The sequence below is a fragment of the Anomaloglossus baeobatrachus genome, chromosome 2 (genome assembly GCF_048569485.1).
Source record: "Anomaloglossus baeobatrachus isolate aAnoBae1 chromosome 2, aAnoBae1.hap1, whole genome shotgun sequence".
Taxonomy (NCBI): Eukaryota; Metazoa; Chordata; class Amphibia; order Anura; family Aromobatidae; genus Anomaloglossus; species Anomaloglossus baeobatrachus.
Window position 1 is genome coordinate 733807862 of NC_134354.1, and position 23277 is coordinate 733831138.

The following is a 23277-nucleotide window of genomic DNA, read 5'->3' on the forward strand; positions in this document are numbered from 1 at the left end:
ATTTTAGCCAATGAGCCAGATTTCAAGCTATAAAACAGCCGTATAGATAAGGGAGTGCGGCACATGGGATCAACGTCTCTGATACTTGCACAGTAAGTAATTTGTGTTTGGAAGGATCCCATTAACATATGGACTGCACATGTCCGATCTTTGTAGGTTTATTTAGAAACAATTAATCTTTGGAGACTTTTACGAATAATTGATTTTGGTGGACAGATTAGTGCTTATTAACGGAACTGTGCAAACGATGCCAGCTGCATTTGAGGAGGGGGGACCGCCAGGGAGCGTCACATGCAAAAAGTGAAGCTTTATTTATCAAAAAATGTAAGAGTTATTACCAAAATACCAACTTTTTCATTATCTGTGGATAGGGGATAACTTAGTGATTGCTGATCATGGGACAACGAGCAATGCCAAAAAGGGGCTCTAGAACACAAACAATAGGGTTTTGCAAAGCCTCATGTTGAATGGAGCAGAGGTGCGCATGCTAAGCTTCCCAGCGGTTGGACCTACAGTCAGTGGTGTAACGATTGGGGTAGAAGAGGGTGCTATTGCAATCAGGCCCATGCTGGAGGGGGTCCACCGACCCCGGTGCCTTACTCAGCTGCATGTGCGTCCAAATATGGGGGACATAGGTACCACGATGGGCCCAGGATGTTGCCATATATACCAAGAAGTGGGACACACATAACAGGATGGAGGACATATATACCAGGATGGGGCCCAGGAAGTTGACATATATACAAGGATGAGAGACATATATACTAGGATGGGGCCCAGGATATTGATATATATATACCAAGATGAGGGACATGTATACGACGATGGGGCTCAGGATGCTGATATATATACAAAGATGGAAGACATATATACCAGGATGTGGCCACATATATACCAGGATGTGGCCAAGGATGTTGAGATATATATATATATATATATATATATATATATATATATATATATATATATATATATATATATACCAGAATGGGGGGCATATACAATGGGTACGGAGAGTATTCTTTTTAATTCTGTTTCATTGCAGGCATTTGGTAAATTCAAAAAAGTTTATTTTCATTCTCATTAATGTACACTCTGCACCCCATCTTGAGAGAAATAAACAGAAATGTAGAAATTTTTGCAAATTTTTTTAAAGAAGAAAAACTGAAATACCACATGGTCATAAGTATCCAGACCCTTTGCTCAGACACTCACATTTAAGTGACATGCTGTCCATTTCCTTGTGATCCTCCTTGAGATGGTTTATACTTCTTCATTGGAGTCCAGCTGTGTGTAATTAAACTGATAGGACCTGATTTGAAAAGGCGCACACCTGACTATATAAGACCTCACAGGTCACAGTGCATGTCAGACAAAATGAGAATCACGAGGTCAAAGGAACTGCCCAAGGAGCTCAGAGACAGAATTGTGGCAAGGCACAGATCTGGCCAAGGTTACAAAAGAATTTTTGCAGTACTCAAAGTCCCTAAGAGCACAGTGGCCGCCATAATCCTTAAATGGAAGATGTTTGTGACCACCAGAACTCTTCATAGACCTGGCCGTCCAGCTAAACTGAGCAATCGTGGGAGAAGAGCCTTGGTGAGAGAGGTAACGAAGAACCCCAAGATCACTGTGGCTGAGCTCCAGAGATGCAGTAGGGAGATGGGAAAAATTTGCACAAAGTCAGCTATCACTGCAGCCCTCTACCAGTCGGGCCTTTATAGCAGAGTGGCCGACGGAAGCCTCTCCTCAGTGCAAGACATATAAAAGCCCGCATAGAGTTTGCAAAAATACACATAAAGGACTCCCAGACTATGAGAAATAAGATTCTCTGGTCTGATGAGACAAATATAGAACATTTTGGTGATAATTCTAATCGGTATGTTTGGAGAAAACCAGGTACCTCATCACAGTGAAACATGGTGGTGGCAGCATCATGCCAGGGGGGTATTTTTCAGCTACAGGAACAGGACAACTGGTTGCAATTGAAGGAGAGATGAATGTGGCTAAGTGCAGAGATATCCTGGAAGAAAACCTCTTCCAGAGTGCTCTGGACCTCAGACTTGGCCGAAGGTTCACCTTCCAACAAGACAATGACCCTAAGCACACAGCTAAAACAACAAAGGAGTGGCTTCAGAACAACTCTGTGACCATTCTTGAGTGGCCCAGCCAGAGCCCTGACCTAAACCCAATTGAGCATCTCTGGAGAGACCTGAAAATGGCTGTCCACCAACGTTCACCATCCAACCTGACGGAACTGGAGAGGATCTGCAAGGAAGAATGGAAGATGATCCCCAAATCCAGGTGTGAAAAACTTGTTGCATCATTCCCAAGAAGACTCATGGCTGTACTAGCTCAAAAGGAGGGTGCTTCCACTAAATACTGAGCAAAGGGTCTGAATACTTATGACCACGTGATATTTCAGTTTTTCTTTTTTATAAAATTCGCAACTATTTGTACATTTGTTTTTTTCCTGTCAGGATGGGGTGCAGAGTGTACATTAATGAGAAAAAAATGAACTTTTTTGAATTTACCAAATGGCTGCAATGAAACAAAGAATGAACAATTTAAAGGGGTCTGAATACTTTCTGTACCCACTGTATACCTGTAAGGGCTTCATATAAACCTCTTAACAGCTTCAGGATTTGAGAGCCGTAAACAAACTAAAAGAAGGGACTGGTAAACTCTTCTAGCGGCTTTAGCTCGGAGCCCGCCACTATCTTATATATAAAATTATATATAACATTATTTCAAAAAAGATGGTGGCAGAGGTGCTGCAAAAATGACGAGAAAGACTAAAAAATGCCGCCTATAAGAAACTTTGTGTGCACATACCCTAAAGCAAGCAGAGATCAGATTATATCGGTTTATCACTTACAGGGGGTCTTGCTTGCTTTAGTTGTAATAAAATCACACTTTATTAGCCAAAACCATAATCCAGTAACGAGTCCTGGCCTTCATCAGATTTGACAAAATGCTGATAAATATTATTATAAAAACAAACAAAAACATGCATATTGTTTGTTCCTTTATAACCTTTTACGTTAAAAATAGAAGCAGGATTGTTTGCCCATTAATATTATCAATTACACACAGTGTTCCCATGAGTGTCCTATATGAAAAAAACACGCTTTACGGTTCACATTGGCTTATGGCGGCTGTTTAAGTGTAAGCTGCATGTAAGTGTGACGCCCCTGGACTAGTCCAGGGTGTCACAGGGAACTGCACTATTCTCTATCCTTGGTGCAGGGCCCACCCTCCTTGGTTCCGGGGTCCGCAACAGTGATTCTGTACTAACAGCACAAATCCTAGTCACCCAAACACTACACTTGTCAGGCACACCAGGGGCGTGGTTCCAGCTGGGAAAGGAACCGCCAACCTATGAGTCAGACAGGCTGGTGGGAGGAGTCAGTTAGACAGTTGGTAGTAACTGAAAAAGAGAGAGGACCTGGGGATTAAGAGCTCCCTGAGGAGAGCCTGGCTGGGTCGCAGACAGTGGCCTGTACTTGACGGCTCAGAGATTAGCGGCGTCAGCACAGCGGAGGGATAGGACTTCCCACACAGAGCAGTCACAGAAAATCCCACGTGCCAGCTGCTAAGAGCAGGTCCCAATTAAAAAGAGGGACGGGACCCGAAGGTTTCAAGCCAACGGGGCCAGGGACACACACAGTATACAGTGTATGGAGGAAGGCTCCAGTCCACCACAGAATCACTGAAAGGGACCACCGCACGTGCAGTCACCGAGTGCAGCAGTACCAAGAGACTTTGTTTACCTCAGAGTCTGTGTCCACTGAATGCGTCATCACACCTGAGTGAGTACCCTGGCTCCCCCAGCGCCCTGCCGGCCCTATATCAATATAGGCTGTTCCTACCTATTCCCTACCCTGAGTCCCGGGGCCCCTACCTGCGGAGGGAATCACCACCAGGCTGCCCCAACACCATCAGCCCCGGCACTCCCATACAGCAGCGGCGGTATTCCTTATTACCGCACACCGCAGGTGGCGTCACAAATATTCTCCCCCGTAAAAAACCTTTTTGTTTTTCATCAAAGTGTCTGCCGAGCAGTCCGACTGCTGCTAGGGCGTCACACATTGATTTTTGGCGTCACGAACAGGATAGGACTGGACCCACTAACCTGGGTGACGTGCGCCTTCTCCAAAACTGTTGAGCCCAAAGTGAATAAAAAAAAAAAAAATTCAGTTGCCGCCATCTTGCTGCTGAAAACCAAGGGGGCATAGAAAGATGTCGGCGCCGGGTGAAGCGAGCGCAGCGGCAGTTCCCCCTCAAGATCAAGGTGACATGGACGCACGAGCGACCGCGCAGATAATGCCAATGACTTTACCGTATGTGCCAGGCACTACCTGGCTACCACAATATGATGGTTCCCCTGACACTCTGCAAGGATTCAAAAGAAAAATCCGCACACTCCTGGATATGTTTGGGATGAATGACCGGCAGCAAGCGTCTGTACTACTCGGCCAGTTATCAGGCGCCGCAGAGCTGGAGGCGGAGACCTGGACAGATCAGGACCGGGCCTCAGTAACTGCCATTTTTGAACGTCTGCGACTTTCCTTTGAAAACCGCACTGAGGCAGAACTCCGGATAAAGTTTTACAACTGCAAGCAGCGCCCACAAGAAAGCATTAGAGACTATGCTCTGAGGCTGCAATCAGCGCTACGGACTCTCAAACTAACCATTCCCATCAGTGAAGCTGAAGGAAACAAGGTGCTTGTTGAACAGTTTCTGCAAGGCCTGGGGTCAGTGGAGGACCGCAAGCAGCTACGGCTGTGGACTCTGGAATATCCTGCAATGGACTTTGCTGTTTTAAAAGACCGAGCCATCAAGGCTTTGCAAACCCCAGAGCCAACTAATTCTCCTGCTACGTCCTGGCAAGCCGGCACTTCTCCTCTACATGTGCCACCTCCTGTTAGAGCACTGCCAGAGCCAAAGACCCCAGCAGCGCCTGCAGGCGATACCAGTGATTTGTCTTTACAGGTGCAGCAGCTGAGCAGTGATGTTGCAAGGATCCTAGAGGCAATGCAGCTCAAGCCCAAGACCAAGCCGGCGGAGAAGATCCAGCTTGCTAACTGCCCAGATGACGTCCCTTGGATGAGAGGGAGGACCTCGACATACAGAGGAAGAAACCGTGACCGGTATGAAAACCTTGTTTGTTATAGGTGCAACAAGACTGGTCACTACGCCCGTTATTGTCCTTTAAACGGGCCACCCCTGGGGCCAAGGGCCACTCCCCAGGACTAAATCAACAAGGCCCAGCAGACTGGCGGGAGCGGTATGTTGGAGGAAGGACCATCGTTTCCATCACCTTGGATGGGATTCCGACTTCAGCACTTCTTGATACCGGCTCCCAGGTAACAACTATACCCCAAGTACTGTATACCAAATTCTGGTCAACTGAGGAACTCGCCCCACCGGACAATGACCTCACCATTTATGCTGTAAATGGTTTACCAGTAACACAACTCGGGTTCAAGGAGGTAACCATCAAGGTGGGCAGGGTGGAGTTAGCACGCCAAGGACTCATAGTAGTGCAGAATGACCCTAGTGACCGGAACCCTAAGATGATTTTGGGGACTAATGTTATTGAGAATTGTATGGGGGAAGTATTGTTTCTTCTCCAACAGCTCTCTGAAACTGCAGGAACGGGACGCCAGAGGGTCCTGCAAAGAGAGATTCGAGACCTCCAGCAGAGGCAACAGGTAAATTTGTCTGGTGGGGAAATTGGCGGTGTACGGGTAATGGATGCAGCTCCTGTGGTAGTGCCCCCACGGAGTGAGATGATGATATGGTGCAGGGCAGCTGTAGGCTCCCGTGGACAGAATTACCAGGCAGTGGTAGAGGCCCTACCTTCAGAGCACTGGTCTACAGTACTGACAGCCAGAGGGGTAGTCGATGTCCGTAAGGGGAGAGTGCCCGTGCGAGTGTTGAATTGCGGGGAGGAAGAGGTTAGACTGCCCAGGTATGCTACCATAGCCAAATTGTACACTGTGAGTGAGAATTTCATCCAGACAGTAAAGTCCTCAGCCACACCAGATCAGTCAGCCACAGACAGTTCCCAGATTCAGCAAGAACAGTGGTGTCAAGAGTTACATGTAGGTACTGACTCCACTCCACTACATCAAAAACAAGGGGTCTACAGGGTGGTTCAGGAGTATGAGCAAGTGTTTAGTAAACACCCATTAGACTTTGGGAGGGTGAAAGGGGTTCAGCATCATATACCCACAGGCATTCATCCACCTATAAAGGAAAGGTATAGGCCCATACCACCTGCTTACTACCAGTGTGCCAAAGACATGCTGAGAAGTATGAAGGAGGCTGGGGTCATCCGTGATAGTTGCAGCCCCTGGGCAGCCCCGCTAGTCCTAGTGAAGAAGAAAGATGGCACTATGAGGATGTGCGTGGACTATAGGAGAATTAACAACATCACACATAAGGATGCCTATCCACTGCCCAGAATTGAAGAGTCCTTGACTGCATTAAGATCTGCAAATTACTTCTCTACCCTTGACCTCACTAGTGGTTATTGGCAAGTGTCCGTTGCTGAGGAGGATCGCGAGAAGACCGCCTTTGCCACCCCGATGGGATTATGTGAATTTAACAGCATGCCATTCGGGCTGTGCAATGCACCTGGTACGTTTCAACGACTCATGGAGAGCTGTTTAGGCCATTGCAACTTCGAGACTGTCCTGCTGTACCTGGACGACGTAATTGTATATTCCAAGACCTATGAGGAGCATCTGGGACATCTGGCAGAAGTATTTGAAGCCCTTTCCAGGTACGGGATGAAACTAAAACCCTCCAAATGTCACCTGCTGAAGCCCAAAGTCCAATACCTGGGGCATGTGGTAAGTGCCGAAGGTGTGGCTCCGGACCCTGAGAAAATCACAGCTATCCAGAACTGGCCCAGGCCTCAGAACATCAAAGAGGTGCGCCAATTCCTGGGATTGATGGGGTACTACCGGAGGTTCGTGAAAGGCTATACCAAGATGGCATCCCCCTTACAAGATCTCCTAGTCGGACAAAGAAAGCACGGCAAGACTTCTGGCTCTCCATTCACATGGGGTGAGGAGCAGGAGAAGTCCTTCAAGTGGATGAAGTCAGCTTTGACAGGAGATGAGATTCTGGCATATCCTGACTATAACCTCCCATTTGTGCTGTACACTGATGCCAGCAACGTGGGGCTGGGAGCTGTTCTATCCCAGGTACAGGATGGCAAGGAAAAGGTGATTGCATACGCCAGCAGGAAACTCCGTCCAACAGAAAGAAATCCTGAGAACTATAGTTCTTTCAAGCTGGAGTTCTTAGCACTTGTTTGGGCAGTGACAGAGAAGTTTAAGCATTACCTGGCTTCTGCAAAATTCACCGTATATACAGACAATAACCCGTTGACACACCTGGACACGGCGAAGCTTGGAGCTTTGGAGCAGCGGTGGGTAGCACGACTGGCAAATTACGATTTCACTATAAAGTACAGGGCTGGTCGCAAGAACGCTAACGCTGATGCGTTGTCCAGGATGCCCCAGTTGTGTGATGATGGGAGGCATGAAGATGACCTGGAGGAGATTGAGATACCTGCTTTCCATCGCCCTACTGATAGAGTGAAACCCCGATATTATAGTGATCAGCAAGAGGCGACCTTCAACCCATTGCCCCACCATGGTTGGCAAGAAGCCCAAGATAATGACCCTGCAATCAGATTGATAAAGGCATTGATATCCGAGGCTGATTCACACCTTGAACCAGATGCTCCAGAAGAAGCTAAGAAATTGTGGAAAGAAAGAAGTCGTCTGTGTTTCCATGGAGGCAAGTTGTGCAGAAGTCTCATTAATCCAAAAACGCATGAGAGAATATGCCAGATAGTAATACCCACAGCATATGCACCAGTGGTGTTGGAGGCCTATCATGATAGAGCTGGGCACTTTGGTTGGAAGAAGTTGGAAATGTTGCTGAGAAGTCGCTTTTATTGGACTGGGATGAGAGATACCATAGAAGCTTGGTGCAGGAACTGTGGTCCATGTACATTAAGGAGAAAAGATAGCACCAGTCAGCGAGCGCCATTGCAACCAATAGTAACTACCCAGCCTCTAGAACTCGTTGCCTTAGACCACGTCAAGCTCGCACCAAGCAGGAATGGGTACACCTATGCACTCACCATAGTAGATCACTATTCAAGATTCCTGGTGGTGGTACCTGTCAAAGATCTAACTGCCAGCACTGCGGCGAAGGCTTTCCAGGCACATTTCTGCAGACCCCACGGTTACCCAGATCACGTCCTAACAGATCAAGGTCCCGCTTTTGAAGCAGAAATCTTCCAGGAATTTTGTAAATTGTATGGGTGTAAGAAGATACGCACTGCCCCCTACCACGCACAAACAAATGGGATGTGTGAGAAGATGAACTATGTAGTCATCAACCTGCTGAAAACTCTACCCCTTGAGGAGCGGAACGAGTGGCCTGAAAAATTGCCAGATCTTGTGGACATGTACAATAGTATTCTTGTGAGTTCCACTAAATGCACACCCGCTTATCTCATGAGGGCTAGACCTGGGAGACTGCCAGTGGATCTGGAGATGGAAGTTGAGATGCCTGAAGTTTATTCCCCAAATGCAGATTGGGATACCAAGCGTAGAGCTCAATACAGGCAAATTCAAGAGTATGTCGAGGAGAATCTGGACCAAAGTAGGGAAAAGCAAGAAAGAAGCTTTAACAAGCAAGCCCAAGCCCCTCCATTTTCACCAGGAGAAGTGGTCTTAAAAAGAAAAAGAAAGATGCATAAACTGGACGACCAGTGGGAAAGAGAGCCATATGTGGTCCAGCCTTCCAATTTCAACAACCAGAAGACCTGTCTTGTCAGCAAGGACCAAGGAAGAACCACAGCTGTAATTTCCCGTGACCACTTGAAAAAGTGCCCTGAACCCCTGAACATCCAGAAGGAAGAACAGCCCCAACCTCAAGTGACTGAGAAAAAGAAGAGAGTGATCCACACCATCCTAGGTGACTTCCCGGAAGATTGGCCTATGTACAATGGAGCAGTGATTGTGCCTGTACTCACATTCCCGCAACCCGCGGAAGAACCAGAACCAAGGAGGCCTGAAATCATTGCACCTAGAGAAGTACCCATACCAGCACCACGAACACGTAGATTACCACCTACAACACCTAGCACCAGTAGTGGGGAACAGGTAGTAGCAAACACCACAGTACAAGGGTTAGAGGGAAGCCAGGAGCTTAGAAGGTCCACCCGTGTGAACTTTGGTCAGCCCCCACATAGGTTCAGAGATGAGGAATGGTAGCGGAACCCGGCTACTCTACCCTAATGTAAATAGTCTAAATATAGAGTAAATTTAAAAATGTTTAGTATTTTCCATGCTTTTAATTCTACTATTTTCCATGCTAAAGATAGTCATGTAAGACATGTTGATATAGAGTGTTGATAAGAAGAATGTTGATTTTATTTGAATTACCTGGATTCATGACCTGATTGACGACCAATGATAAGTTTTATTGAAAATGGACCTTTGGCTACAGGACTGGTGGTAGCCAGCACGAACTGGTGCTATTGTAAATGGTTATTTCCCATTCATAGCCACGGACTGCATCCCCACCTACAGGAGAAGACACAGGTGGAGGAGAGACCTGGGAGACATATGGCCCAGGTCTGGCCACCAACAGGAGCGGTGGCTTGCCTCCTTTTGGAACTTTGGGGGTGGGATGAAGGATTGGGAAAGCGAAACGTTGGGTTCAAGTGCCTCCCCTGCGTGGGATGGATAGATATGTTTTTCTTATTAAAATGTTCACTTTTTGCAGATAAAAATAAACACTCTGGGTGCACTGTAGCTCGGGGACGAGCTACGTTTAACCAAGGGGGAATGTGACGCCCCTGGACTAGTCCAGGGTGTCACAGGGAACTGCACTATTCTCTATCCTTGGTGCAGGGCCCACCCTCCTTGGTTCCGGGGTCCGCAACAGTGATTCTGTACTAACAGCACAAATCCTAGTCACCCAAACACTACACTTGTCAGGCACACCAGGGGCGTGGTTCCAGCTGGGAAAGGAACCGCCAACCTATGAGTCAGACAGGCTGGTGGGAGGAGTCAGTTAGACAGTTGGTAGTAACTGAAAAAGAGAGAGGACCTGGGGATTAAGAGCTCCCTGAGGAGAGCCTGGCTGGGTCGCAGACAGTGGCCTGTACTTGACGGCTCAGAGATTAGCGGCGTCAGCACAGCGGAGGGATAGGACTTCCCACACAGAGCAGTCACAGAAAATCCCACGTGCCAGCTGCTAAGAGCAGGTCCCAATTAAAAAGAGGGACGGGACCCGAAGGTTTCAAGCCAACGGGGCCAGGGACACACACAGTATACAGTGTATGGAGGAAGGCTCCAGTCCACCACAGAATCACTGAAAGGGACCACCGCACGTGCAGTCACCGAGTGCAGCAGTACCAAGAGACTTTGTTTACCTCAGAGTCTGTGTCCACTGAATGCGTCATCACACCTGAGTGAGTACCCTGGCTCCCCCAGCGCCCTGCCGGCCCTATATCAATATAGGCTGTTCCTACCTATTCCCTACCCTGAGTCCCGGGGCCCCTACCTGCGGAGGGAATCACCACCAGGCTGCCCCAACACCATCAGCCCCGGCACTCCCATACAGCAGCGGCGGTATTCCTTATTACCGCACACCGCAGGTGGCGTCACAAATATTCTCCCCCGTAAAAAACCTTTTTGTTTTTCATCAAAGTGTCTGCCGAGCAGTCCGACTGCTGCTAGGGCGTCACATAAGCGTAGATACGATCATTGTTCTCGGCAGCACATGTCCTGTTTACAAAAGACGTTCAACTGATGAGAACACGTTTCGTGGACACCTGAAGTCGGCCTTATGTGTAGATGATTTTGCCCGGCTACATCGATGACGCAGGTAATGTTATTCACATTGCCAGACAAACTCTTGCGCCTGTGCAGAGAACTCACCGGTTTGCGCAGGTGCACTTATATTTTTGGTTCTGCCCGCAATAGGGCAGAGCGAAGTGCGCCTGCACAAGCCGGGAATGTCTCTGCGCAGGTGCAAGATTTTGCCCAGCTACGTGGATGGTGCCGGAGGAGTTATCCACATCAATCATCAAAGGTGGCCGATATCAATGTCGAAAGGAAGGACAGGAGCGGCGAAATAGGATGCTCATCGGACCGGACAGAAGACTTTACATACATGGCGGGAGATGGTGGGAGATAATCTAAAGCTATTTGTGGGATCTGTAGGGGGAGTCAGGGCGCAATATGCACCTTTACAGAATACAGCATAGGTGCTGCTTAACGTGCTGGTCTTGCTTTAGAAAGCCAAAATCTGGTGACAGGTTCCCTTTAATTAAATAATGCTAAAAATAACTGGTATTGCTCTTCACTCCCTCAGACATGTGACTGGTGGGCACGGCAGCACATTCATGTTTTTTCAATGGGCAAAGTGAAGAAACCTGATGTGGGACTCCTATGGTGGTGGCTTATTTTCCCGAAAAACAAAAGACTGGAGAGTTAGGGGTACTTCTCACACAGCGAGATCACTAGCGAGATCGCTGCTGAGTCACAGGTTTTGTGACGCAGCAGTGACCTCATTAGCGATCTCGCTGTGTGAGACACTAAGCAGCGACCTGGCCCCTGCTGTGAGATCGCTGCTCGTTACACACAGTGCTGGCTCATTTTTTGCTCGTTGCTCTCCCGCTGTGAAGCCCACATCGCTGTGTTTGACAGCGAGAGAGCAACGATCTGAATGTGCAGGGAGCAGGGAGCTGGCGTCTGGAAGCTGCAGACGCTTGTAACCAAGGTACACATCGGGTAACTAAGCAAAGCGCTTTGCTTGGTTACCCGATATTTACCTTGGTTACTAGCGTATGCCGCTCTCAGCCTGCCAGTGCTGGCTCCCTGCACACGAAGCCAGAGTACACATCGGGTAACTAAGCGAAGCACTTTGCTTAGTAACCTGATGTGTACCCTGGCTACGAGTGCAAGAAGCCAACGCTAAGCGGTGTGCGCTGGTAACCAGGGTAAATATCGGGTTACCAAGTAAAGCATTTTGCTTAGCTACCCGATATTTACCTTGGTTAACAAGTGCAGCATCGTTTTCACGAGTCAGTGGTGGCTGGTCACTGGTGAGATCTGCCTGATTGACAGCTCACCAGCGACCAGGTAGCGACACACCAGCGATCTTGACCAGGTCATATCGTGGTCGGAATCGCTGGTACGTCATTTAGTGAGACGGTACCCTTAGAAGTACAATTGCCGATCCTTCTATCCCCTGACATAATCTTTTGGGGGAGAGTCCCAATGTCCCTATACACCTCAAACGATCATATTCAGTCAACTTTCATTGAACTTATATAGCCACATTAAATTAACCAAAAGGTGACCAAATGTCAGCAAAGGAGGGGGTAGACATGAAAAGGGGGCCTCAATATAATTATGTGGGCAGATGACCATTAAATAGTTAGCTACTGGTTCATAAGCATTGATGTAAAAAATACAGTTTCAGAACAATAAACCCATTATTCTTGGGGTGGTAATCTAACAAATGGAAAATATACCCACAGTCACCCGCTAATACGCTCCGAGTTTCCTACCTTGTAGCTCTGTTTATATGGTATCTGGATTCAGTATAAATAGACAGACTTTGAAGTAGTTCGGTGTGTTATGTAGAGACACCGCAGCTATGCCGAGCGTGTTTGTACAAGACGGCGAGTGATTATTCACTGGCTGCCGAACAACAGGATCCCCTAATGTGTGGCAGTATATACAGAACCGAATCCGAGACCGCCACCTTCAGTGGCCAACTTCCACCAGCTTACGGTACTTACCAAGCAAGAGAGCATAAGCCACAGCACCGTCAGCAGAAATCGTCCCGTCCCTGGAGGCGCTGCACAATCCATGTCCATAGTCATCCTGAAAGAAATAATACAAGCATGACCAATCCGGAAATAGGGGTCTTCATCATAGAGATATTTTAGATAAAAATTGCAAAAAATAAAAGTTAAAAAGTAAAATAAGATACTTTTAGACGGAAGAAAGGCAAATATTATTCTTTCTCTAGTATAGTAGAAATAGTACATAATCACAAGGGAGACCACCAATGACCATAGACAACAGCAGCATACATAGAAATCAGGGGGCCCCATAGCAGAAGTTCCCAGAAAATAAACAAAATAAATGAATGAATATTCATCTGCTCATATAAGAACATATCTCACTTTACAGCTCTTACAAAGTAATTTTCCTCCTATTGAAGCCCCTGGATTTCCCTTTCATTGCAGCCATAAAGTATAATGCCAACAAACGTGTCCCACAAACACTGAATCATCCCCCACAGTGAATTCCTCCACAGTACCCTCTACATGCACAGTATGATGACCCAAGTGTAACCCCTCTCAACTATCCCAGCAAAGTATGGTGACCCCATCACAGTATGATCCCCAACTGTGATCCCCATACAGCTCTCCATGCAGTATAATGGGCCCTATACCTATTAACACTGTATAATGGCCTCCATATATTATAATACACCCCATAGTCCTCCAAATAGTGTAACACATCCATAAAGACATTCATATATTATAATACACCCCATAGTCCTCCAAATAGTATAACATCCAGAAAGACATTCACATATTATAATGTACCCCATAGTCCTATGTATATTATAATACACCCTCCATAGTCCTCCATATATTATAATGTAAAGTCACAGTCCTACGTATATTATAATGTACCCTCCATAGTCCTTCATATAGTATAATGTACGCCATAGTCCTCCATATATTATAATGCACCCCATAGTCCTGCAAATAGTATAATGCATACCCCATAGTCATCCATATAGTATTATGGCCTTTGGCCACCAGTTTGCTCACTGATGTAAAAAAAAAAAAATACAAATACTCCCCTCTCCTCTTTCCCGCGCTGCTCTGTTCCCTGCAGTGGCATGTGTTCTACAGCTCTGCAGATCTTGGCACAGCGGGCGCACAGTAGTGATGTCATCACACCCGCTGAGCTGAGGCATCAGATCTCAGACGGCAAGGAAGAATGATGGAGGAGAGAGCGTATCACTCCGTTTTTTATAATTGCTTTCAACTGTATCGACATCTGCGATGCTGATAGAGTTGAAAGTAGGATGCCGGGTGGAGAGGCCCAATGCCACCACTGGAAACCACCGCCCCCCCGACTCAATGGTCCCATAGCGGCTGAGTGGTCTGCCACCACTGGCGATATGTCACTGATAAATGTAATTTATATCCTTACTAGGTGCTGTTCACACTTGCACTTTCTCTTGTTCTGTTGCCATCAAACATTCTGCAACGCATGAGGAAACCTGATGGTTCTTTTTAAAAACTCCCTTTGGGTTCATAAATGGGATCCTTTGGTCTTTTCTTTAATTAGGGATGTTCTATATAGACAATTGCATAATGTAAATTCATTCAATCCATAGAATTTATAAAATAGAATCAAAAGACTATGGACAGTTACATGAAAGCACCACTCCAACGGTTGGCTTTTTTATTACACTGCTGGAGTGGTGCTTTAAATGTAAGTCCTCTGACCCTGTCTGGTACTTAACTGCCGGCATCTTCATCTTTTTCCAGCATTGCTCCAGTTGGTCTCTTGTGATTTGTGTTGGCAGCTCCAGTGTTTCATGGAGCCCCCTGGAGGTCACAAATCAATGCAACTCTATGGGAGCCTCATTCTGGCTCTCAAACTTGTATTTAGTGCTTGTGACGTAACTTCTGACTTATGAACAGTCACAAAACAGCGCCGTAGGACCGGAGCAGCACCAAAAAATGATGAAGAAGCTGGAAGGTGAGTATATGACAGGGGGCTTACATTTAAAGTGCTACTCCAGCGCTGAAAACCTCTCCAAAACACTGGAGAGGTGCTTTAACATTACTACTCAAATATATTGAACATGCCATATAGTCTACAGTATGTTCTCTTTAAAAGCCTGTGTTACGGGGGGCTGGTGGATTAGGATAGAGATGGTGTATATCCCAATCGCCAACTCTGGTCCACCATGCTCCCAGATGGTAAAGGAGCTGCTGGCGACTCGTAGGTCAGGCAGATAATACAGAGCTTGGTGGCTCCGAAATAATATGAACCTGATGCGGGTTAAACCTCACTCAGATCAGGATAACTGTGAACCCTGTTAACGCCACAGGGTCCACACACCCAGGCCATGAACTCCCCTGTTAGCACCACAGGGACCCTAGGGAACACTGTCCATGTGCGTAGGGGGCACACCCAGACAGTAGGCGCAGCAGCCGCAGCCCAGTTAACTCCACTAGGCAGGTACAACAGGACTGGAACGATAGGAGGGAAGCGCAGCGCCTGCCCCTAACGTGCCGAGCCACGAATCTTGGCATGACAGGCATCGGACGCCTAACCCTACTAGTTCTGGAAGCGGTCAACTAGTGGCTGTAGTCGCAATGCAGCTCTAAACATGTGACAGAGAAAGAGCAAGTGAAGACAGCGCCTGCCCCAAACCCAGGGTAAACCACAATGGCGCCTCCAGGGGCCAATAGCGGAGTGCCACATCATCAGTGATATCATCAGCGGCCTATCCAGAACCGCTAAGTCACTGATGACATAATGGCAGCACCGCTTCAGACACCCTACCAGTCATCGTCTGATGACCAATTGTGGGGTGCCAGGTCATAGGGGGGGGCCTCCGAGAGCCAGTCCGGAGTGGCCACATCATCAGGGCACCTGACGCTGGCCAGTCTATCAGGGAATGCCACCTCACAGACATGCCCAGTGAAGTCCTTACCGGACTTAGCCTGCAATGCACTAAGTGCCTGAGCATGCTCAGTAGCCTGAACAACCGACTTAGTCTCAGAAATCAGACTATCAGCCTGAGCATCCTCAGTAAGCACAACACAGGACTTAGACACCGAATGAAGTCCAAGTACCTGAGTAAAGAGGCTTTTCGCACTAAGTGTGGGAGCATGCTCAGTAGCTTGAACTCAGGATAGCCTCAGGAATGGCACTATCAGGCTGAGTATGCTCACCAGGTGAAACACTGGACTTAGGCTCTGGTTGGCGCAAATTGGCATGTGCTTGCGCCCTAGCCTCCTCTCCACACTAAAGGTACCGTCACACATAACATCGCAGTAGCGATCCCGCTAGCGATCTTGTTATGTGTGACACCTACCAGCGATCAGGCCCCTGCTGTGAGATCTCTAGTCGTTGCAGAATGGTCCAGGCCATTTTCTTCAAAGGTGATGTCCTGCTGGGCAGGACACATCGCTGTGTTTGACACTGTGTGACAGGGTCACAGTGACTGCTGAGATCGTTATACAGGTCGCTACTGCGACCTGTATTGTTCCTGCATCGCTGGTAAGGTCTGACTGTGTGACATCTCACCAGCGACCTCCCAGCAACTTACCAGCGATCCCTATCAGGTCGCATCGTTTTCAGGATCGCTGGTAAGTAGTTGTGTGTGACTGGGCCTTTAGACGTGGAGGAATAAGCAGCCAGCTGGACGACCTGATGCATGGCCAAAAGTTGCGTCTGGCGCCTGTGCATAGCAGAAACCGCAGCAGGCTGCTTGCAGCTATGGCGCCGCCGATTCGTAACAGCCTGTCAGCACAAAATGACTGTTTTTAAGCACATGAGTAGTAACAAGTCAGTGCACCTTGTTTTCCATCCATGCCCACTTCTTCTGTCTTGGTTAATAGCTCTGGCTTTACGGGAGCAAGAGAAGGGCAGGGATAGATGAAAAATAAGTCTGTGAGAAGACGGCGAACTTTTTGACCATGCCAATGAGTGTCTTTCTTGGTCTGAACAGACATTTTCTGCTGACAGAGACCAGCAACGTATGGAGTCTAACAGGCATTCAATGCTTCCCCCATGTTGCGTCAACTCTTCTGCACTCATCAGCCAGGCTTTTCTCTACACTAATAAGGGGAAAACATGACAAAACATTCTGTCTATGGATTAGTTTTTGGCTGAGCATTTATAGCTTGTCACATTGATAGGCTCATTAAAGGGTCAGATACTGCTTGGTGGTATATACGAGATGAATGGTGATCAACCGGAATACTAGACACGGAATGTAGTTAGGCATGGCGCCGTTTCTATAAAAAAAAGCCCAACACTTTTTCTAAACCACCTTAACAACATGCTGATCAACAATGTAGTGTCCTCCAATGCTTGTTTGTATTCAAAAAGTATTTAGTCTTCCAGTATTAATGACTATTCCTATAATTATATGTTCAATTATTTTCTGCAGCACATCCCTATTTATATCAGGAAATGTGCTGCTGACAAATAGGTTTTCATATCCACAAAACAGACAAATTTTAGAGGTTTCCTCTTCAATCACCGGACACATTTACATGGAGCAACGATCTGGAACAAACAATTGTAGGAAAATTGGTTCGGGCAATCATCGTCTCACGTAAATGGAGCTTGACTTCACTGATTCGTGCTCGGATTAGTTCATCAAATCTCGTCAGATCTCCAAGAAAGTATGGAACAAAGCCTAATCATTAACTTTCTGACAAATTCACATCACCCCCGTCCATACTCTGCACTGTTATTTTACTACACCTTCACATGGGAGTAGCAATAACTTACTGATAACATCAGTCTAGCACAGAGCGTGGCGTCGCGCTTGCAACGTTCGGGTTTATGGTGCATTTAAATGTTCCTTGATAACATTGAGCAGTTTCATGCTACATAAACCTCCACAGACCGCAGGAAATTAATTGAATTGTTTATTATGAAACAATAGGAGACTTTTTAAGTTCAGGCCTTGAACAAAGTCAATTCCAGCAGCTTCTGGGAAGGCAAAAAAAAAAGAAAAATTAAAAAAAGACCACAAAGTACAAACACTTTATTCTGGATGTAATGACTAGATGAGGTTTGTTTGTACTACTTTCTTGTTAGTGCAGCGATTTCCTTCCAGAAGAATTCTCTCACACATAAAAGGAGACGTAGACTCACATCTACATATTTAGATAATTGCAAGGTCAGAGAAGAAAAGACCCAGGGTTCAGACTTCTCGGCACGGTGTCAAGACCTGCAGCTGAAGGCGTTCTCCTGCTGCCGGATCTTGGATGGCTTCAGTCTTTTAACATTTGCTTTAGAATGATCACTTTCATCTCGCTTCCCCAGGCTATCGCAACAACGGCCATTGACAGCGAGCCAGAAGGCTCGGAGAACAGGTATTTCTTTTCACCAGTTCCTTGTCCCACAAGGCTAACAAGTCTACGAATAATGACGGCAGGCTCATTATCTGCGACCAAACCCCAAAATAACGAAAGTGGGAAATTTTGGCCTTTATTGAAAAAGGAGGACGACGTCATTTGACAAAAGAAAAGATGCAGAGTTGATCATGGAAATCAGTCAATCCCAATTGCAAAGTAAAAGGGGGCTACATAAAGCTACTTTCACACTTGCTTGTTTGGCACCCGTCGCAATCCGTTAACGGATGTGCGCTGCTTCCCATAGACTTGTATTGATGATGCATTGCGACGGATGGCCTTGCGTTGTATCCGCCGGCCGATGCCGCGTTGCATCCGCCGGGCAGAAAGACTGCAGCATGTAGCGTTTTTCTGCGCTTCCCAGAGCGTCAAAAAACGCAAAGTGCTGAATTCCGTCGGCGTCCGTCGTAGTTTATAATGAAAGCCTATGGTGGCGGAGTCCGTCATTTGATGGATTCCTGTGACGGATCTGTCTTTACACAACTGCGCATGCTCAGTTGAGTAAATTGCTGAAAAAAGCTGCAACGGATTCCGATGTTTTGCAGGATCCGTCGCATCAGTTGTGCCACTATAAACAACACATCCGTTACATCCGTCACACAACGCAACGCGACGGATGCCGCACAACGCAAGTGTGAAACTAGTCTAAAGCCCGCTTTACACGTTTCAATATGTCGTGCTATCGCACCCGCCCCCATCGTTTGTGCGGCACGGGCAATTTGTTGCCCGTGTCGCACAATGTTGTAACCCCTCGTCACACGTACTTACCTTCCAAACGACCTCGCTGTGGGCGACGAATATCCACTTCCTGAAGGGGGAGGGACGTTCGGCGTCACAGCGACGTCACACAGCGGCCGCCCAATAGAAGCGGAGGGGCAGAGATGAGCGGGACGTAAACATCCCGCCAACCTCCTTCCTTCAGCATTGCCGGCGGGACGCAGGTAAGCTGCAGTTCATCGTTCCCGGGTATCACACGGAGCGATGTGTACTGCCTTTGAAACAATGAACAACAGGACGTTCGATTTTTAGAAAATGAGCGACGTGTCAACGATGAACGAGAAGGTGAGTATTTCTGCTCGTTCATAGCTGTCACACGCTACGATATCACTAATGATGCCGGATGTGCGTCACTTACAACGTGACCCCGCCGTCATCTCGTTAGATATATCGTAGCGTGTAAAGCCCGCTTAAAAATTACTACATTAGTTACAGATATTTAAACTTTTTCTATTTCGTGCCATTGATGAGACCTTCTTAAATCGTGTTACTATTGTTTTTTGATTTTTTCGGTTAGAAATTCTGCGATGTTTAAATCCCAGAGTGAAATAGTGAAAAGTCTACATAATGAGTTTATGTAGCTTTTTGGGGTCAGTGGTGTTGGTGGAATGGTGTTTTTTTTGGTGGTGTTTATCCTGATGACTTCTCAAAGGATGCCAGCTGTCCCACTTGAAAATAACAGTGTCACGATAGCAAGGAACAGAGGGCTACTATACTGTCCCTTATGGTAGGGGACCCTAGCCTATCCCCGACCTCCAGATTACCCCTGAAGGTAGAGACGCCTAAGTCCCATGCCTTACTATTCTCTTGATTAGATCTAATTTCCAGGGAAGGAAGGGGCAGGATTGCGATGGAAACACAGATAAGACAGACAGGAGAAAGCCAAAATTCAGACACACTGCAAACTCACAGGAATAAACAGTAAGAAACTAACGAGAAAAGCAAGAGTAGGAAAGTAGCAACAAAAAGACAACAAGGGTTAACACCACAACCGCTCATAGCAAATATGCACAAAAAACACCAGTAAGTCTGGATCACAACACCTCGCTGGGCCAGTATAGGAAAGCTATAGCTGGCATTAATGGAATAGTTCAGCCAGACTATAAAGGAGGGGTGCGTTATTGACTGGCTCCTCTACAGCAAGTGATCAAAGATATTAACAAGCAGCCCAGCAGAGATTAACTCTTGTCTCCCTACGCTGAACACACACATCAGAGAAATTAGCAGACAGAGTGTCAGAATCTGTAGATTTCAAAGATCCTAACACTGCCATGATAGTTGGCGACGCCTGGAAAAATCTCCTTGTGACAAACAGCTGGAGCGCCACAGGTTGGAGACCACTGCTCCGAGGCCTTGTTTAAGCAGTCTGGGGCTGGTGCAGTTATGTCTGGCTGTATGTGGGCGGAAACTCAAACTGCCAATCAGTGACTGGATACGTGGTTCGGACCAAGCTCGAGTCTGTGGAGCTAGGCTCATTCGCTTCCGGCGAACCGAGCCTCGACAGAATCGCTCATCTCTAGTCGTAACCTCCTGGAAAGCAGCACCTAGGGGGTGTGAAAGAGGAGCAAAGAGGGCATGGAAGATGGTAAAAAAAAAATAAATATAGTAAAGAAAATATGGGGAAATTATTTTTAGTAGGTTTTCAATGTACAAACAAGTGACATTATTTCTTACAAGAAGGAAAATCTAAAACTGTGGAGACTAATAATATAATTGTATTGTTTTTAACACCATTTGTGCCAAACTGAAACCCAATCAACTACATAATTATTTCCAAGAAGAGTAATTAAATGCAGTTCATGTATATACATGTGTTTAACAAAAATACCCAAGATAATCTATCATGTCAGACTAAAGTTACCAGTCAGTTTAGCAAACAATCTTGTGTCGTGCGACATGGAAGCGTTTCCAACACTGCACCCCTTACAGATACTTATCCATCATGTAATACCATTAGGTAGGTGTCTGGCTCCAAATGTATTCTGCAGCACCACAACAACCGCAAACATGCAGCCAATGTCATCAATAACGATCTTCAGCATTAAAAAAAGAACAAAAAGTCCTGGAAGTGATGATATGGCCCCAGAAAGCCCCATTCTCAACATCATCGAGTCTGTCTGGGATTACATGAAGAGACAGAAGGGTTTGTACAAGACTATGTCAACACAAGATGTGTGGTTAGAGCTCCAAGATGTTGGAATAATTTCCATGCCTAGTTCTTTCAAAAACTTTGTGCAAGTCACCTAGAATTGATGTGGCTTTGAATGCAAGAGATTTAGTTTTTGATTTAGTTTTCTTCTTTGCTCATTCACTTTTGTTTTTTCTTAAAAATTGACAAAAACAAACTATTAAACACTTCTATATTTGAAAGCAATCTTACTTTACAGCATTTTTCTACAAGTGCCAAAAGCTATTGCACAGTATTGTATAAAAAATATAAATGAAGGTGGCGTGGTTATGCTCATGTACTGAGCAGATGTGTTGGGATGGAGCTCCTGCTATCCTGAGGGTTTTTATCCCTTCTCTGACCTTCTGAGGGGTAGACAGAAAGGTAGACATGACTGGGCAATAGCGAGACGTAAATCTTCAGGCATCGACCTGGCTGGCTGGGCCCTAGTGGGAGAAGAAGCGATGGCTATGTTGGTGTTTCATCCTGAAGCTTGTGGGAGGTAAGGAGTGTGTACTGCGGAGGAAACTACTGGTGAGTCTTCTCCAAGCTATTCTCTCTCGGCTGATTCTGCACGGATGCTCTGGAGTCCGCCTCATGATAAAGTGTAGGTATCTGTGTCTTGATTAACTCTAGTGAAGATCTGCTAGTTTGAGCGGTTGACGCTGGGTCAGGTTGCTAGAGTTGAGGCCGCTATCTTTCTTTTACTCTTGGGAGTCCTTTGTACAGACAGGAGCTAATAACACTCCATGGAGCTCTCTGACACTTATAAATGATGGAATCCATGGGTGAAGGAGTTTGCACCACCGAAAACCCATCCCTCATGCAGTAAACAGGCACTATTTTCTGGACACAGGGACATTGTCTCTGAGCAGTCATGCCTCATGAGCCATAGCAATCATCCTTTGCTTGGTGCGATGGAAGTACCCTACGCAGAAAGAGGGTAGAGAAGACGCCGTAGGGTGGTATGGTCTTAATAGATAATCTGAAGATTCTACCATATATTCTCCTACAAGTTACGCTCAAGTTTCTGCTAGGATGAGCAGGAAAAAAAGCTCTACTACAGCGGATAAACTCAAGGAATTCACTATGGGGGACCAGCAGGACAACACCCAAACATTAAAAGGTGGTGGTCAGCTACAAAAACCTTGGAGCACTGGAGAGGGCAAATGTCGGCGTATGAGCTGGAGAAAGGGCAGGAAGACCTAACTCTATGCCAGGTCTCAGAGCAGTTACTACAAGTCATCACTGTTTGTAAGTGCCACTGAAGGAAAACATTGAGGACGTACAGTAGGGTGTGGGACTTTTAAGTCAAGATATAGAGTGTTTAAGTGGTCGTATCTCTGAAGTGGAATCCATAGTATCATATTTGGAGGACAACTTTTCCACTAAGGCGACCAAACTAAACAAGATGGCTAGGTCAGCCGATACATGGCGTCAAAAAATGGATCTTCAAAAGAGACTGCACGGCAATAATTTTAGGGTTATAGGTCTACCTGAAAGAGCTGAAGGTCAACACCCTGAATAAATTATTGAAACCTGGGAGAAAAATTCTCCCCCATGTTTATGGTGGAGAGGGCCCAGAGAGCCCCAGCTAAATTCCCTAATCCAGGGGCCGCTCCTAGAGCGGTTATTGAATTATAAGTGAAGAGAAGTTGAATTGTGTCTGGCCAAGCAAAGAGACCCTCTCAGGTATAACAATGCAACAGTTTCCATATTCCCAGATTTTTCTGTGGCTCTCGAAAAGCAGAGATGGATGCCAAGAGGAAATTTAAATATCATAATCTTTCTTATTCTATGGTTAATCTAACTCGCATACATATCATATATGAAGGATCCACAACTCTTTTCTCCAACCCCAGCAAACCCTTGGAATGGCTACAACTTTATTCTGCTCCGAGATGGGAGAAACGCTAATCTCTCTCACCACAGGACGCCCCAATCCAACGTTAGTGAACATGGAGGAGGGGACACCGGATTTAGTTCACAACAATAGGAGCTTTGGTTTCCCACATTGTTGGTAACAACTATAGCTTTCACTATGTTTAGTATAGGTATCCCTGAAATCGTAATTTATGAG

General features: G+C 46.5%; 1 protein-coding gene across 2 annotated transcripts in view; it reads right to left on the reverse strand.

Moving 5' to 3' along the window:
• TNFRSF19 (TNF receptor superfamily member 19) overlaps positions 1-23277 on the reverse strand; it is a 149448-nt gene that overhangs the window by 85319 nt on the left and 40852 nt on the right. For both annotated transcript variants that reach the window (XM_075337385.1, XM_075337386.1), the window contains exon 2: positions 12857-12941. In XM_075337385.1, coding sequence (XP_075193500.1) covers positions 12857-12940 — 84 coding nt within the window. In that variant the 5' untranslated portion in view covers position 12941. The remainder of the gene's footprint in view (positions 1-12856; positions 12942-23277) is intronic.